The following is a 16797-nucleotide window of genomic DNA, read 5'->3' as shown; positions in this document are numbered from 1 at the left end:
CGAAGCACGCGCTTTGCCCAATGCGCATGCGCTGTCCTTCAACGGTTGCCGGAAGCAGCGCGACAGTAGCCTTTTGACCCCCAGCGAGGTCAGCTTTCCCGCCAAGAGTAGCGCAAGGCAGGCTGGGAACCCCAAGAACCTGGTGCCGCATCTCAACTAGATAAGCCAGGTGCCCGGGGAGGGGAAGGTTAAGTGCGTGCATGTGCAAAACTTTGCCGGTATGCACAGATTTCCTGCCGTGACCAACGTGTCCTCAACCTCCATTTAATTAGTCATAGTAATCTCGGATCGTTTTCTTCGATTTTGTTATTGAATCTACCATATAGTGCATCACCACCTTACAGTCTCACGTGACTTCGGGGAAACCAGTTTGCTCTAGCAGTCTCCGACTTAAGATGTTTATCCTGTGCCTTATACCTGGGGACAGCAGATAGCTTCGAATATCATGAATGTCTCGTTTAGAAACAAAATAATAAAACCAGAGCTGGTAGGTAATTTGAGATTGTCTAGCAGTACAAACTTCCTAGTTTACCGATTGTTATATGTCCGAATAAATTGGGTTAGAGGTGTAAACATATCGTAATTACTCATAATCTTGATATGTCTGTATTACCAGTTAGAAAACAGTGACTCCATATATGAAAAGATTTGCCCAGGGTCAAATAGGAGAGGAATGGAGACTAGAACCCTGTTTTCAGGGTCAAAAAATAGTGAAAATCCCCTGGTATAAAAATTATTGTGGTTTATATTTCTCACACACTTGAAGTTTATAAAGAGCTTTCACCTTCACGGTCACATTCTCCTACCTTACTCTTACTACGTCTCTCCCAAGCGCCTTGTGAGGAAGACTTCTGTTTTAGAGATGAGAAAAACTATTCAATTGGTTTGCCCCAATCACAACTAATTTCAGTGTTGGCAGAGGAGGAGCCAAACCCCTAATGACGACATGTTAAATTTATGGTATGGTGCTTCATATGAAATTTACTTTGAGTCACTAATAACTCTAGGAAAAAAACAACAAAAATATGAAACCGTAAATGCCCATCTGTGAATCATAGAATCAGAATAATGCTGTAGGGGAGGGATAATTTCTCCTCTACCTTCTTCTTAGGGTCCTTGGCTACCATTTAAAGACAGAGAGGGAGAGAGAGATAGACAAACAATGATGACAGAGACTTCACCGGCTGCCTCCTGCATAATCCCTCCTGGGGATCGAGTCCACAACCTCCAGCATGTGCCCTGACGGAGAATCTAATCATGACCTCTTGTTTCATAGGTAAACTCAACCACTGAGATACACTGGACGGGCAAAAAATTACATCTTTATCTTTACTAACCTCTAACTGATTTATTTTATTTTTTATTTTAAATTTTTATTGGGTGACATTAGTCTACATGAATATATAGGCCTAACCTCTAACTGAAAGTTCGCATTTCTTTTATGTAGTTCATAATCCACAATATTAGCAATACTTATAATTTTACAACCAAAAGAAAACTCAAATATTTTTATATCACCTTAGTTTTTGCAGATACCTTCAAATATGTTCATCACTACTTCAAATTTAAGATAGTTATTAATTCTTGTTATTTAATGCATTTATAAAGAAGCATGTACAGTATGTTACTATAGCACAAATTTATATTTTAACATTTTGATAATCAGCTTCCTTTGTAATCCTATATATTTTATTTTATGCACTTAAGAACATTATTCTGAGAAGGTGTCCATAGGCTTCATTAGACTGAAAAAGTAAAGAACCCATATTTTTACTCCATTTACAGTGCTTGGAAAATTGTGGGCAAAATAAAAACGAAAGAATACTCAGGAGACTTATGTAATACTTTAAACAATAAAGAATTTAAATTAAAAAAAGAATACTCAACTAAATACCTTTTTAAAAAATACGTTTTTATTGATTTTAGAGAGAGGGAAAGGGAGAGGGAGAAAGAGAGAAACATCGATCAGCTGCCCCCTGCATATCCCAGTGGGGGACGGAGCCTGAACCCAGACATGTGCCCTGACCCTGAATTGAACCTGCGACCTCTTGGTGCATGGGGTGACACTCAACCAACTGAGCCACACCGGCCAGAGCTTAACTAAATACTTTTTAATTATAATGTTTCTCTATATGTACATTTGATGATAGTTATATAGCATAACCATGTTTTTATAGTTAGCAATCCTTGTTCTTTAAAATGTACTTTATGGGGGGAAATGTACTTTATGGGGGGAAATGTACTTTATGGGGAGGGATTAAGAGATAGTGAAATTAGTTTAAGTTCAGTTTAAGATATACTAATGACATCATCCCGCACACATTTTATGTCGTAGGCATGAGCTTATAAAATTTAAAGTTCTTGCTGCCTTTTCAGAACCCATTTACATATCTATAGCAGTTGTGAGGAAAGATCAATCTGAAGTAGATAAAAATGAGTAATGGAATATTAAATATCAAAACAAATGCAGTTTGGTTATTTTATTCAGGTTGACTTCATTATTTGCTCCAAAAAGGTCCTGGCCAAATTGCTAATAATTGAATTAGTATATTAGTTATTGATCATTAAATCTTGCAAAGTGTGTGAAAACAGTCTCTTAAGCATTTGTCTACTTTAATAAATGTTTCATTTAAAATATTTATTGAATACTTTTATGTGCAAAGATACAATCTGAGCCACATTAATAACTTAATAGTTTCTTCCATTGAAGTTGCCATAGCCCATCACCAGCATACCACAATTTACATTCTCATGACAGATTATAGTATTACCTAAGAATAAGAAAAGAATGTTATGTGGTAATGATACTAAGTTGAAAAGATAGATAATTATTAAGCATATTTCATCAAGTTACAAAAGGATATCAAGGGACATAAAAAGACAAAGAGGTAAAATAAGACAATGATAAATTGGATTAGGTTGACTAATTCTCATACAGTTATATCTACAATATATTATTAATTTTTACTTTGCAATTTTTTTCAAGATCTGCAAAGTTAAAAAAGTAGAAGAGTCAAACTATATATTTACATTGATCATGACACACTTATTTCTACTGGTTATAGCAGGTAAAATTGAAGAGAAAGTGTTACATCTTTCTTGACTTGTTATATAATGAAGAGATCCTCTAGATTTCTGGGTAAGAGGGATAACTAGCAATCCCACAATGATTTCCGCTATTTCTTGCCATCCGAACATATCCTTGTTCACCAAAGTGGAGGCCCCAGCTTTAGAAAAAGAAATAACACAAAATTACAAATGAATGCCACATTATCAATTTTTTATCTGTTAGACTGTGTTTCTCATAAAGCAACTCTATAAAAAGGTATAGGCCCTGGCTAGGTAGCTCAGTTGGTTAGAGCATTGTCCCAAGACACCAAGGTTGTGGGTTTGATCCCTGGCCAGGGCACATACAAGAATCAACTAATGAATGCATAAATAAGTAGAACAACAAATTGATGTTTCTTTCTCTCCCTCTCCTTCCCTCTCTCTCTCTCTCAAATCAATAAATAAAATTGTTTAAAAAAATAAAAAGCTATAAAACAAAATTAGAACAAAATAATATAATAATTTCCCAAGGACTTTCAGGCAATTTTCAAAGGAATTTTAGAAGGCTTTTGTGCTAAAGAGGGTGGGGCAAAAGTAAGCTTCTAGTTGTGACTACGTGAAACAGTTTATTCTTGTATTATTACTTATTATATTATTTTCCATATGAACAATTATAAACCTACTTTTGCCTCACCCTATTTTGATGAATACTTAATACGTAAAGAAAACAATGAAAGGTCCATTCCAAACCTTTAATCCTCCTACTTTGTAAATATGCCTTATGCAGGGAATGAGTATTATTATTCTTTCCAAGGCCCCCCTCTAAATGTTTTTGCATAATAGGATCATAGGTGATCATTTTCTATAAACTTAAATTCCTTTAGAGAATGTCAATTAAATATTTTTGAGAGACTACTATAGAAAAGGCATAGGGCAGGGAATTCTAAAGTAAAGCAATAAAAAGTACAGCTCTCCATCTCCTTTCCTCTCTCTGAAATCAATAAAAACATATTTAAAAATAAAATCAATAAAAAGCATGTCCTCAAATGAGGATTAAAAAAAAGGAGAAAGAAATGCAGCAGAGAGTTTATAAAGCAGAGAAGTCTTTCACATTTCTGTGCCATGGCATAGGCTTTTTAGGTCATTGGGGAACTCATTTTCCTCCTCCAGGACAGGAGCAATTCTCATCTGAAAACTTAGTACAAGTAGTGTCTTCTCTGTGGAGGCAATTAGGAATCTCTTCCTCTATGGTCCCATAATCATTTAGAAATGTCATTATACCATGTGTTATATTTTATTATTTAAAGATATATCTAATTCCCCATTATCAGGGTAGAATAATTTCTTATTAACTTTTGTATCTCCATAGCCTAGATAATGCTTGTCATGTTATAGATGCCTAGTAAAAGCTTATTGAACAAATAAATACTGAAAAGAGGTTTTAGATTTAAACACTAAAATAAATATATAATCTTTAAGAAGTTTCAGTGGAGAAGGGAATTTAGAATATTTAGTATTAAAGATAAATACTGTACAGAGTTAATAAGATATAAGTGAAAATATTGCTTATTTTAAATGAGCTATCATTTGCCCTAGTGTCTATCAGCTTCAGGATAATTTGAGAAATGTTTTTCCCTTTGATATTTCTTAAACGTGATCTAAATTTGAATATGTGTAACCTATGGAAAGTCTCTGTATTGTTGATGAGATCTTGCACCTGTGCTGTTGTAACCAGTGTCTATATGAAAACATTACTTTTCTATGACAGAATGGTGCAGATGTGAATGCCAAGGATATGCTGAAGATCACAGCTTTGCACTGGGTCACAGAATACCACCATCGCGATGTTGTAGAGCTACTTATCAAATATGGAGCTGATGTCCATGCTTTCAGCAAGTTTGATAAATCTGCCTTTGACATAGCCCTGGAGAAGAACAATGCTGAGATTCTGATCATCCTCCAGGTCTGCTTTTTTTTTTTTTTTTTAATATATTTTATTGATTTTTTACAGAGAGGAAGGGAGAGGGATAGAGAGTTAGAAACATCAATGAGAGAGAAACATCGATCAGCTGCCTCCTGCACACCCCCTACTGGGGATGTGCCCGCAACCAAGGTACATGCCCTTGACCGGAATCGAACCTGGGACCCTTCAGTCCGCAGGCCGACGCTCTATCCACTGAGCCAAACCGGTTAGGCAGGTCTGTTTTTTTTGTGTTTTTTTTTTTAATCCCCAGAGTATACTTGAATTGAAGTTAAGAATTTATTATGGGAGCTGAATCAAAACAGATTTTCCCTCTCTTATCAAAGAAGTACTTCTAATATGCCTTAGTCTTGTGACTTAGTGTCATTAGTATATATATATATATATAAATATATATATATATATATTCATTCTATAAAGCATTGAATTATTCATGGTGATCAAATAATTTTGGTGTTCATTACAAAAACAAGACTTACTTGGTTTTATAATGATTTTTTTCCCTCCATGAAAATTTTTCTTTCTAATTAAACTTGATTTGGGACTATATTAAAAGCCTCTTTATGGTTTTTTTGTTTTCTTTTAAATATATTTTTATTGATTTCAGAGAGGAAGGGAGAGGGATAGAGAAATAGAAACATCAATGATGAGAGAGAATCATTGATTGGCTGCCTCCTGCATACCTCCTACTGGGGACCAAGCCTGAAACCGGGGCATGTGCCCCTGACAGGAATTGAACCTGGGACCCTTCAGTCGCAGGTCGACGCTCTATGCACCGAGCCAAATTAGCTAGGGCTTTATGCTTTCTGAATGTACATCAACTGATGTGAGACAGTACATAGGTCTAAAGCCTATGGAGTCATCTCAGAATTAAAAGTTAGCTGCCCGACCAATATAACTAGAATCAGAAATTTAAGACAACAAGCGCCAGGAGTTGAGGCTGACCAGGCAGGTAGGGAGCAAAGCATAGACAACTTGTCTTCTTTACTAGGGAATATTAATTTTACACTGAATGGTACTAAGTAGAAGAGTTATAAGTTCAGACTCATATTTTAGACAGACCAGTTTGGAAGCAGTATGAAAGATGGATTTGAGATTAAAATTAGAAGGCTATAGGACCTAGTTCAGGCAAGAGATGTCTGACCTGGAACAATAAAAGAAGAAATGGAGAGGGAACAGAAGCAAGGACAGATATGAGGAAAAATTAATTTGACTTGTTGCTTGATTGGATCTGGAGGGGTCTAGACAAATCCATAGTATCTAACTGGGTGACTGTGTTTTGTGGTATTGTCATTTAGTGATATGGGAAGCTCTGGGGAAGGACAGTATGGTAGAGAGGGTACTGAATTCCTTGGATATATTGAGTTTGGAGAAAATAAGATACACAGAAGTGAATATGTCCCGATAAATAAGTCTGAAGTTCAGGGCAGAAATCTGAACTAGAGTTAGAGATTTGAAAGTATCTACAATAATAAAAGCGTAATATGCTAATTAGACCAGACGTCCTTCCAGACTTCCTTCCGGACGAAGCTGGGGCTGTGAGGGAAGCCCGGGTCCCGGGTGCCAGAGGGAAGCTGGTGCTGGCAGCTGGGGGAAGGAAGGCCTACTCTTGCACGAATTTCATGCATCGGGCCTCTAGTATAGTATATAGCTATTATCCTAAGAATGGAAGGATGTTACCCAAGAAAAATGTAGAAGAAGAGTAATGGGCAAAGGATGGGGCCCTGGAGGAAAGACCAACATTGGTGAGCTAAGCAGAGGAGTAGGTATTCTTAAAGGAGATCATGAAGGAATGATCAGAAAAGTATTGTAGAAGATCAGCCATGAAAACAAAGTGCTGAAGGCACAATAGGAATTGAAGAAATGGGGGCACTGACTTATTTAGAATGTCACTTTATAAGATGTTATCATTATCAATATCATGATCATCATCATAATCACAAGAAAGCATTTGTTGAGGCTCCCTCCAATTCCTGATTTTAATTAAGTATACATTAAAGTACAAATATATTACCTGTTTTTCACCAGCCAGTAGTCTTTCCCATTATAGTTACCGTAGCCAACCACTAATACAGCATGATTCACATTTAGAGTACAGGCTTGGTCATAGTAGACACCTGAGAATAAAATGGGTGGATACAGAAAAAGAGTGAATGGTATGTGACAATGAAGGACATTTGAAAATTCTATTATTTTTATTAGATTGTTTTGCATATATGGCTAGGTTAATTAAAATTTTAGGAACATACGCTCTAATTTTTAAACTATTTAATAATTTTTTGCCATCAATGCTGTGTTTGTCAGGGTTTGTTTTTTTTTGCCAAGTTTCCTAAAAAGTTTTCTTTAATAAAACTCTCACCCTTTTCTAATTATTTTTAACTCATAAATAGTTATTGTATTTTTTTTTAATTTAAGAGAGAGAGAGAGAGAGAGAGAGCTTTTTTGTTCCAGCTACCTGTGCATTCATTGGTTGCTTCTTATATGTGCCCTGACCGGGGAATGGGACCCTCCACCTTGGCCTATCCAGATGACGCTCTAACCAACAGAGCTAGCCAGCCAGGGCCTACTGAATTTCTTTGTAAATATTCCTAAATTGTTTCTTCCATGCATTTTCATTCTTTATTAGATTAAATTATTTTGTTAAAATTTTCTGTTAATCTTCCCCTGATTATATTTTTTCCATTGCTTTTCAGAGAATGTAGAAGGGAAGGAGGAAGGGGGAGAGAAAGAAACATTGATGTGAGAGAGACACATCAACTGGAGGCGGGGAGTGAACCTGCAACCCAGGTACGTGCCCTTGACTGGGAAGCAAACCAACTACCCTGAGGTATGTGGGGCCAACACTCTAACCACTGAGCATACCATCCAGGGCTAGATTAAATTATTTTTAAGGTGAGGTTTAGAAAATATTATTATGGCCTTCTACCCATCAGTGGGTGCCCTCCTTTATACCGCTATGCTGCACCTGTAGTACACAGAGGCTACAGGGGTTAGGAGCACAGGTGCTGGAGTCAGTAGCACAGTTTCTAATCCCAGCTAACCGTTTTCAGACTGTGTGACTTCAGGCACGTTAACCTAAGACTTAATTTTTTCATTTGTAAAATAGGGTTATTGTGAGGATTAAATGAGATAATGCATAGGAAGAATTCATCATGGTACTTGGCATATAGTGTTAGTAAACTTTGGCAAGTATTACTTTACCAATTAGAACTGGGTATAAAATGTGTATATGAAATGGAGGGTTCTGTTTATCCTACTCAAAACATTCAGAGGTGGATAATATTCTTTCTAATAGTGCAAGGGCAGAATATAACAAGAGGATGCTATATCTGAGTTTTTACCACTTTTGTAGAGGAAGAAAGAAGGATGGCTCGCATCTATAGCAACAGACACAGGTCCTTTATTGGCCACAGCTTCTTTCAAGGCCTCTTCACTACCAAAAGGAAGCTCAACATAGTTTGAACATGTGGCAGCTCGATATTTTGAGTCATACTGGCACTTTCCATCCTGCAAAAAAAGAGTATAAATTAGATAAAGAAGTATACTTCACTTTCTTTCATAAATCACCAATATCCTAAGTTTGGACTTCAAATATCTTTTCTTTCCTCATTAGCCTTTTCAAGTATCTAAGGTGCCTTCCTGTTTTTGAAGAAAGAAAAATCAAATCTTCCAAAGCCCAGTTCCATGTTTCATCAATAGCAGAGGATGTACAGAATTATTCTATTGTTTTACATTGTGCACATTTCATATATGCATAAGTTGCCCGGATAATGTCCTCAGACGCTAAGGTGGATTGTAGGGGTGTACAACATAAAGATCATAAACTCTAGACTAGAGCTTTAAAATCTTTTTGGTAATATAATGCCTGCAAGATGATCTGCAGTTTAAATAATGGTTTATAACAACCATGTAATATGGAAAACAGTATATTTCATGTGGGAAAGGGGAGGTTACCAATTCATGTTTGTTTCTACAACTACGCTTTTTAAGTGCTTAGTAGAAAAAGAACTTGAAAGAAATAAACCAAAATAATAGTGGATAAGGTAGGAGGTTTTGGAGTGACTTTTTCTTTTCTAAATTTTCTGCAATATGGATGGATATATTACTTACATTATTTAATAAAATATATCATGAACTTGCAAGGAGGAGGAAGAGAGCATTACTTAGTTTTTTTAGTAGCTAGAAGAATGATGTGGTTGATGATTTGAGATCAGAGTAATCATGGGAGGCTACAGGACAGAGTTTAAATACCAGGCAGATATATAGAAAGAATTTTAAGGAAGGTTTGCTGAAATTCCATTTTTAAGCATGAATTGTATTTGCTTGTCTAAAACTAATATGCCACTGATAAATTAAGAAGCCTCCTGCATAAGAAAGAGAACTCTTGAGAATTTAGAATTCCCAGTCAGGCTTTTTACACGCACAACACTGTTTCTCTAGCTATTGGCTTGGTGGTGAGTTTAGTACAGTCAGTCAAGGGATGTAAGATCATGGGGCAGCCCAAAATATTTGCTTGTGACACACCATGGCTTTATAGGGATAGGAAGCGTCTGAATCGATGCCATTGTTGTCAATGATATATTGGAAAGCCTGTGTCATGAATCCACCATTGCAGCCTTTATTGCTGTATTTTTCAGTTGAGCAATCCACCAGGTTCTGGGCACTCAGAGACACCAGCTTTCCTGTCTTCAGCTTCAGCTGTGCTTCCAGGGCCCCCACAGCACTGAAAGCCCAACAGGAACCACAAGAACCCTAAAACAGAGACAAGGTCATAAAGGCAATCATAGAAAGTCAGTAACACCCAAACTGGGCAACACCCAACATGTCAGCCCTGTCGATAGTTATCGGAAGAGCTCTCCCGCTATAATTTCCTCTTCTCTTAGACCAGTGATTTTCAACTGGTATGCCACAACACACTGGTGTGCTGCAAGAATTTTAAAAACATACAATACCTGACTATTTAGTCAGGGGCACTGACCATTTTCCCCTTGATTGTCAAATAAAAAAGAGACAATAGCTGCCCTGGCCAATGTGGCTTGGTTGGTTGAGCATTGCCACAGGCACCTAGAGGTCACGGGTTCCATTCCCTGTCACGGCACATGCCTGGGTTTCAGGGTTTCAGTAGGGGGGCATTTGGTAGGCAGCCAATTGATGTTTCTCTCATCATGTTTCTCTGTCTGTCTCTCTTTCTCCTCCTCCCCCTTCCTCTCTAAAGTCAATAAAAACGTATTTTTCAAAAATGACAACAACTAATACAATAGCTGTCCAGTATGAATGAATCAAAAATATACCTATTTTCTGTGTCAGATAGGCAAAAACCATATTTTTTGTTGTGCCACAGATTTTAGTAATTTGTTTATTTGTGCTATGAGATGAAAAAGGTTGACAACCATTGTCTTAGACAATGGGAATGAAGACTAAACCCTTGCTCATTCTCTGGGCAAGGTTCAACCTTGATAAAGATTTGCAAATGGCTGAGCTCAGAGCTTAATTACCGTATTCAAGCATATTAAGAAACAGTACTTACAAGCATGTACTAAATCCAAGCTATTTTCACCCATAAATAAAGGAAATAGTTGCCCACAATAAAATGATTTTGAAAGGAGCTGGGATGATTCCCTTTATCTAAAATACCCTTTCTCCTGCCAAATGATGCCATGCCTGAAACCTAAGGTCAAAAATTTATTTTAGCTTCTGAATTTTTAATTCCAAAGATATTTTACAAACAGAAAAACAAAAGATACAGAGGGTCCTGAGCCCTATCATAATTGCTCTCACTCTCTTCTCTTCTCATCCCACCTTGCTCTCTACCCAAAGAAAGCACACTGAAATTGCTTTTGGTTAAAGCAAAATCACCTATTGAAATGCAAGCACCCAGGGAAAGAAGTTCGATACATTATTTACAGTCAACACCTAAATAAGCAGTTTATCAGATCTTCCCAAACTTTTATTTTAGAGAATCTCCTATAAGAAACCCAAACCTAGTTGGAAGAAAAGTAACCAGGTGAAAAAAGAGATTAACAGTAGCATTCACTTATTAATTTTTACCTTCTTTATGGGTCACAAGCTGGGGCAGGTGCTTAGAATATTCTGATTCTTCCATACCTAGATCTCTAAGGTGATACATATGTTTTACTCTTATTTATCCCTAATTTAGGATTTTTGTAGCTTGTTTTTTTTTTTACAAGCAAAATAAAGGAAATATAAAAACTTAGAAACAAAAATTTAAAAGCCTTTATTTCTTATTCTAACAATGCAAGCCTAATCAAATTAATTGACTGTGAAAAAAAATTAATTGACTGTGTAATTTATAGACTACTCTGAGCTCTAACTCCTTCCTCTCCTTCCAATCTGAATTTCCCAAGTGAGATGGACGGAGATATTCTCGCACACACAATACTATTTCTCAAGCAGTTAGTGTGCAGTGGTGGAGGGTCCAGTGCAGTCGATGGATAGCATGAGCACTGAAAGTCTGTCTTGACCTATTTGCTTAGTTCACAGTTTTTGTATAATGTGGCTGTAACCATTAGTGAGGAATACAAATAAAGTACGATATGTGGTCCTTGCTCTTAGAAGCTCACAATTTAGTTGGGAAGACAGAATAATAAAAATAATTATAAAGTACATAAGGGAGATTCACTGCCAGATTATGTAGCTAGACTAAGTATTTACAGAAGAGAGAACTCTACCTAGGGTGCAGAGGCCTGGCATGATGATACTCACCTGGTATTTCACTTCGGTAACACACCCCTTGTCTCTCCAGTCCATAGAATCAGGTAATTTTTGATTAGGGTTTGACTTGTAAGTGACATTTCTCTGCCATGGGCTGGGAACTCTTAGGGAACTCATCAATAACATTACTTCTTCACTGGTCTACAAGGCAAAAATAAAAAAACAAAAATAAATAAATATACATCCTTTCACGTATATCCTGCTTTTCAATATCCTAGTAACAATAACTCTGAATATATTTGACAACTGAGAAAAAACAAGTGGTAGTTGTGACCATCATAGATACCTTGTGGGTGAATTATCTGGGTCTCTTTTTTACTCTTACATTTTGCATTAGTATCCCAGTTAGACAGTAGGAAGGAGAAGAAGAAAATTATAAAAACTAGAAGTTACAGGGAGACAGATTTTTGGTTCAAAGTAAGGCATAATTCTATAAAAGAGCTGTCTAAAAAGTGGATTGAACTGGTTTTCCTTGTGAGAAAGAATTACAAAGGAGAGTCTGACATTTAAGTGGGAATTTAATCTACCTAGGGTGTTCCCTTCCAAGGAGGGGTTCCAGGGAGCAAAATCTCAAATGATCCCATGATTCTTAATTTTGGCCACAGTGGTGCAGTTTTGCAGGGTAGTACAGAATCTAAAATGGGAGATTTTTTGTGATATTAAATGCCTGCATATTAAGAAAGCAGGTGGACCATATTAAATTGTCAATTTAGACTTACATGAGTACGGTAACTACAAGATTGTGAGCAGTTTTACCAGGCTTTAAAAAATTGGGCAATGCGCCGAAACCGGTTTGGCTCAGTGGATAGAGTGTCCGCCTGCAGACTGAAGGGTCCCGGGTTCGGTTCCGGTCAAGGGCATGTACATTGGTTGCGGGCGTATCCCCGGTGGGGGGTGTGTGGGAGGCAGCTGGTCGATGTTTCTCTCTCATCAATGTTTCTAGCTCTCTATCCCTCTCCCTTCCTCTCTGTGAAAAAATCAATAAAATATATTTTAAAAAATTGGGCAATGTTTTATAAAATTAATAAGAAGAAAAAACTATAGTCTATGAGTTTAAAATAAAGAAGGGATTTGTTAAGGAAAGTGGTAACATTAGGACTAAAGGAATCTGTGCAAATTCTTGTCTTTAAATTCTGCATTTTCTAACTTCGTACATGTAGATAATTTGCCTTTGTCATTTACTTTCAATTTGCTTTTGGAAAGACAGAAATCATGCTTACCAAGAGATAAGAGTAGGATTATCTGTGGTTTACCTACCATGTCTGCCAGGTGGTTCATGCCTAGATCATATGAATGCATTCCCATTGAATGCTCCAGGTTGTGAAGCATCACAAATTTTAGATTCTTTTCCCAGATGAAACGTCGTGTTACTTCCTCATTCTAATATGTAAGGAAAAAGAACATAGTTGTACTGAATCCAGCACAAATAAGTGTTCAATAATGAAAATAAACATATTATGAAGCATTCTACCAAATGTGGATCTGCCAGGGGGCATGTAAATAAATGAATATATTCAATATAACTGGTAAAACTGTATATTAATCTTAATTCTTGCTCTTAATTGCTTGATGTGATTAATATTATTTTATGATATATAATGAACTTCTTCAATCTGCTAAAAAGATTTTTGTTTTACAAAGTACTATTGGTTGAAGTATATCCTTTGTAGGTAGTAAATTCACGACATCTTTACAGGCTTAAAAAAATTTTTTTTTGCCCTCACTCTTGAAAGATAGTTTAACTGATTATATATTTCTAGCTATTTTTCTTTAGTGATTTGAAGCTATTTCTCCATTTTCTTCTGGTATTTATTATTCTAAACCACTAGAATAGAAAAGTGGAATAAAGAAAAATAAATATAACGAAGTATAGGAAAGCAGATTATTGCTTTTAACTTTGGTAACTTTTATGATTCCCTTTCTCTTTGATATTTTGCAGCTTCTTTATTTCCTCTCTTGGGTACTTTTGATTGAAAGACGCAGGACTTTTTTTTCATATCTAGAAAATTCTCAATTACTACCATTTTAATTTTCAAGATTCCTAATTGAATTTCTAATTTCTTTTATACTTTCTTGTTCATTTGTGTGGATGTTATTATGTATGTTATATGTATATATATATATTTGTCTTAATATCATTTTTGGTTCTATTATTTTAATTTTATCCAGAGTGAATCCATATTTTGACTGTTGAATTGGTTGCCCTCGGGGAGTTTCATTTACATAGGATCAATGTACATGGAATACAACGTATACGGTGCCTCCTAAAATTCCAAGCCCTCATCCCCACGCCCAAGGCTATAGTTTCCAATAAGTGATAACCCGATGAGCAACCAGCAACAACTATTTTCTGCCTCATCTCATTAAGTGTTAGAGCCCAAGCCCAGACTCTGGTTCCAGGTAGCAAGTCTAGATGCAGCCCCCTCTTCCTTGGAGCAAGATTTTATTGTTACCTCAGTAGTGGTCATGTACAGATATATTGCCAAACCACTGGAGCGGAAAAAATGGAATAAAGAAAAATAAACATAATGAAGTATAGGAAAGGAAACAAGAAATGAACTTTGAGATAACTAAAGTAGGATAAATTAAATAAATTAAGGTAAGATACCAATGGAAAGTCATTTTTATTTCCCCTTAGGGAGTGAATTCATTAAAAAGAGAGATAGCTTTAACCTGACAGTGGTGCCATCTGCACATCTAATTCTAGTGGACTTTGAAATTAGAGTGAGGATGAAGTCCATCATCCCAAGAAAACAACTAAGAATGCACGTTCTACTCAAAGTATCTTTTTATACAAAAATGATACATCAAATAAGTAATTGCATGTTTGTCTACAAACTCATTAGTATTATATACCGAGTGTCCCACAAAATGTATATATACAATGTCTGTAGATTCTATTACATTTTGAAAATGAAATGTATTTTAATAAATACTGACTTTATAATTATTCAAAGTATGTATACCTTTTGGGGGGACACCCTGTAGTTACAGGACTTATTATTTGGAGCACTAGGGTTAAGGACTTAAAATCAATAAGTATGTTTTGAAATAAAAACAAGAGTACAAAGTGGGAAGTGAGAGTCAAGAAACAACATCTGGCATTCCATCTGCCAGGGGCGGAAATAAGCGTCTTTTATTTCCCAAACATGTCCTCTTTCCCCTTGGCCTGGCACCTTCACTCTAGTGATCTGCTTTGCTTGCTCCCTGGCTTCTGTCCATTCTCTACTCAAATGTCACCTTATAGGTGAGGCCTTCCCTGACTATTCTATAGAATAATCATTCCCAGCCTCTCCCAGCCCTTCCTACCCTCCATGCCTTGCTTTGTTTTTCTCTACTTCACTTATCACCATTTAACCTACTATATACCTGCTTACTTATTGACTTATTTCCTATCTCCTCTACTAGGGTATAAGCTCTATAAAAACAGGAACTTTGTTTTGTTTTGTTTCCGGCTGTACCAAGAGCAGAATCTGCAAAAAGTGTGAACGGAACATTTATTGAAAACACTGCTTGTAAGAATATAATCTGAGAGGGAGAAAGCACAGAGTACTAGAATAAAAGCAAATCACTCCAGTGGCAATCCCGTCTACCTGTTCCGTGTATTGCTTGCCATAGGTTTTCTTCCAGAGATCCCAGTGGTGATCCAACGTGGGATCTTTGTGCAGTTGTGCCATGGCAGAGGAGCACCCCAGGAGAACCCAGAGCAGCCATTTCATTCTGTGAAAGGAAAGGTCACATAGGAAGAGTAGCTGTTAGCTGCATCTATTGTGACCATATCTTTCGTAACAAAAAATAGCAATGCAAAGTCTGTCAAAGGGACAGAATACTACAAATCAGAATTGTACAGGAAAAGTTTGGGAGGATATGCAGGGTGGGGCAAAGTAGGTTTACAGTTGTTTGTATGAAAATAATACAATAATTAATTAATAAATAATAATACAAGAATAAACTCATGTACAGAGTTTATTCTTGTAATCAACTCTCATGTACAAAATTTATTCTTGGGATAAACTCTGTTTTGTGTACAAAATTTATTCTTTGCTATTTTTATGAATTATTGTATTATTTTCCACACAAATAACTGTAAACCTACTTTTGCCCCACCCCGTATAGTCACAGGGAATAACTGCAGATTCAGGGCATAAATACTACTACTAATGCTTATTAGCTCTTTAAAAAGTGATTTTCAGAAATTTCCTGGTATTTGGTAAACCAAACTTACTTACAGGGTTAGCATTGTTGCATGCTGGAAGCAGGGATTTTCCAGGATTTGCCAACAAATCTAATCAAGGGAAATCCTCTTTCCTCATTAAGGGGAAGGCAAACCTTGGAAAAATCATTTTTCTTCAGAATTTTTGAATGCGTAAGTTCTTAACTGGCCTACTTAAATATTCACAACATTTAGAGGTGGTTAAAAGACAACTCCCAAGTATTCTTTTCACATCCAAAGGTCATTTTATTGAGTTAATTTTTTAACTCACCCCCAGCAATCAAAACTTTGATTTCAAAGGAAGCAATTAACTTTTGAAAACACCACTTATCTATTTAATACAAAAACATTTTAACAGAAATTCAGTGACTAGCCCTTTCTCAAACTGGATTCTCCTTTTAATTCCGTTTCTTTTTAATTTAAAATAACTGATATTGTAACCATGTAAATCTTCAAATTATACGCCGAAGAAAACTTCATTTCAGCCTCAGGCTTAAATGTCCAAGCACACATTTAACTTTTCAAAAATAAATTCCTTTTAGTCCAAAAGCAAAGAGGTAAATTGAGCCATTTGATTTTTTAGTTTACTTCCTGAAATCAAAGATTTAAAACCTGGCAGGCAGAGCAAGCTGAAAACACAAAGGGTTTAAAGACCAAATGCGAGAAAACAAAACCCAGACAGTACATACATATTGGAACCAGCAGATGCTCCCATATTAAGAATGCTTGAAGGTGGTCTCTATCCAAAGATTTCAACGGCAGCAAAGAGACTTCAGCTAAATTTGACTTTAAAAAGAAGTTGGAACTTGTCACATGAGTCATC

General features: G+C 36.2%; 1 protein-coding gene across 1 annotated transcript; it reads right to left on the bottom strand.

The window, feature by feature from the left end:
- Positions 1-1891: 1891 nt before the first annotated feature.
- CTSS (cathepsin S) lies at positions 1892-16797 on the bottom strand. The gene is made up of 8 exons (XM_008155837.3): positions 16664-16797; positions 15355-15481; positions 13019-13141; positions 11753-11902; positions 9554-9781; positions 8371-8536; positions 7044-7146; positions 1892-3227 (listed from the first exon to the last, which is right to left on the bottom strand). The coding sequence occupies exons 1-8, from the start codon at positions 16687-16689 to the stop codon at positions 3128-3130; spliced, it is 1023 nt and encodes a 340-aa protein (XP_008154059.2). The 5' UTR covers positions 16690-16797; the 3' UTR covers positions 1892-3127.

Source organism: Eptesicus fuscus, chromosome 22 (genome assembly GCF_027574615.1).
Source record: "Eptesicus fuscus isolate TK198812 chromosome 22, DD_ASM_mEF_20220401, whole genome shotgun sequence".
NCBI classification, from domain to species: domain Eukaryota; kingdom Metazoa; phylum Chordata; class Mammalia; order Chiroptera; family Vespertilionidae; genus Eptesicus; species Eptesicus fuscus.
Note: the sequence above shows the minus strand (reverse complement) of the source record. Positions and strands in the feature narration are given on the sequence as shown.

What these genes read in the sequence shown, in the direction of transcription:
- CTSS (XM_008155837.3), bottom strand. Translation starts at nt 16,689, where the DNA reads ATGGGAGCATCTGCTGGTTCCAATAT. An exon ending in GCAAGCAATACACGGAACAG is followed by an intron (nt 13,142 to 15,354) that starts GTAGACGGGATT and finishes CTTACATATTAG; the next exon opens with AATGAGGAAGTAACACGACG. An exon ending in CCTATCCCTATAAAGCCATG is followed by an intron (nt 8,537 to 9,553) that starts GTGTGTCACAAG and finishes CTTTTTTTGCAG; the next exon opens with GATGGAAAGTGCCAGTATGA.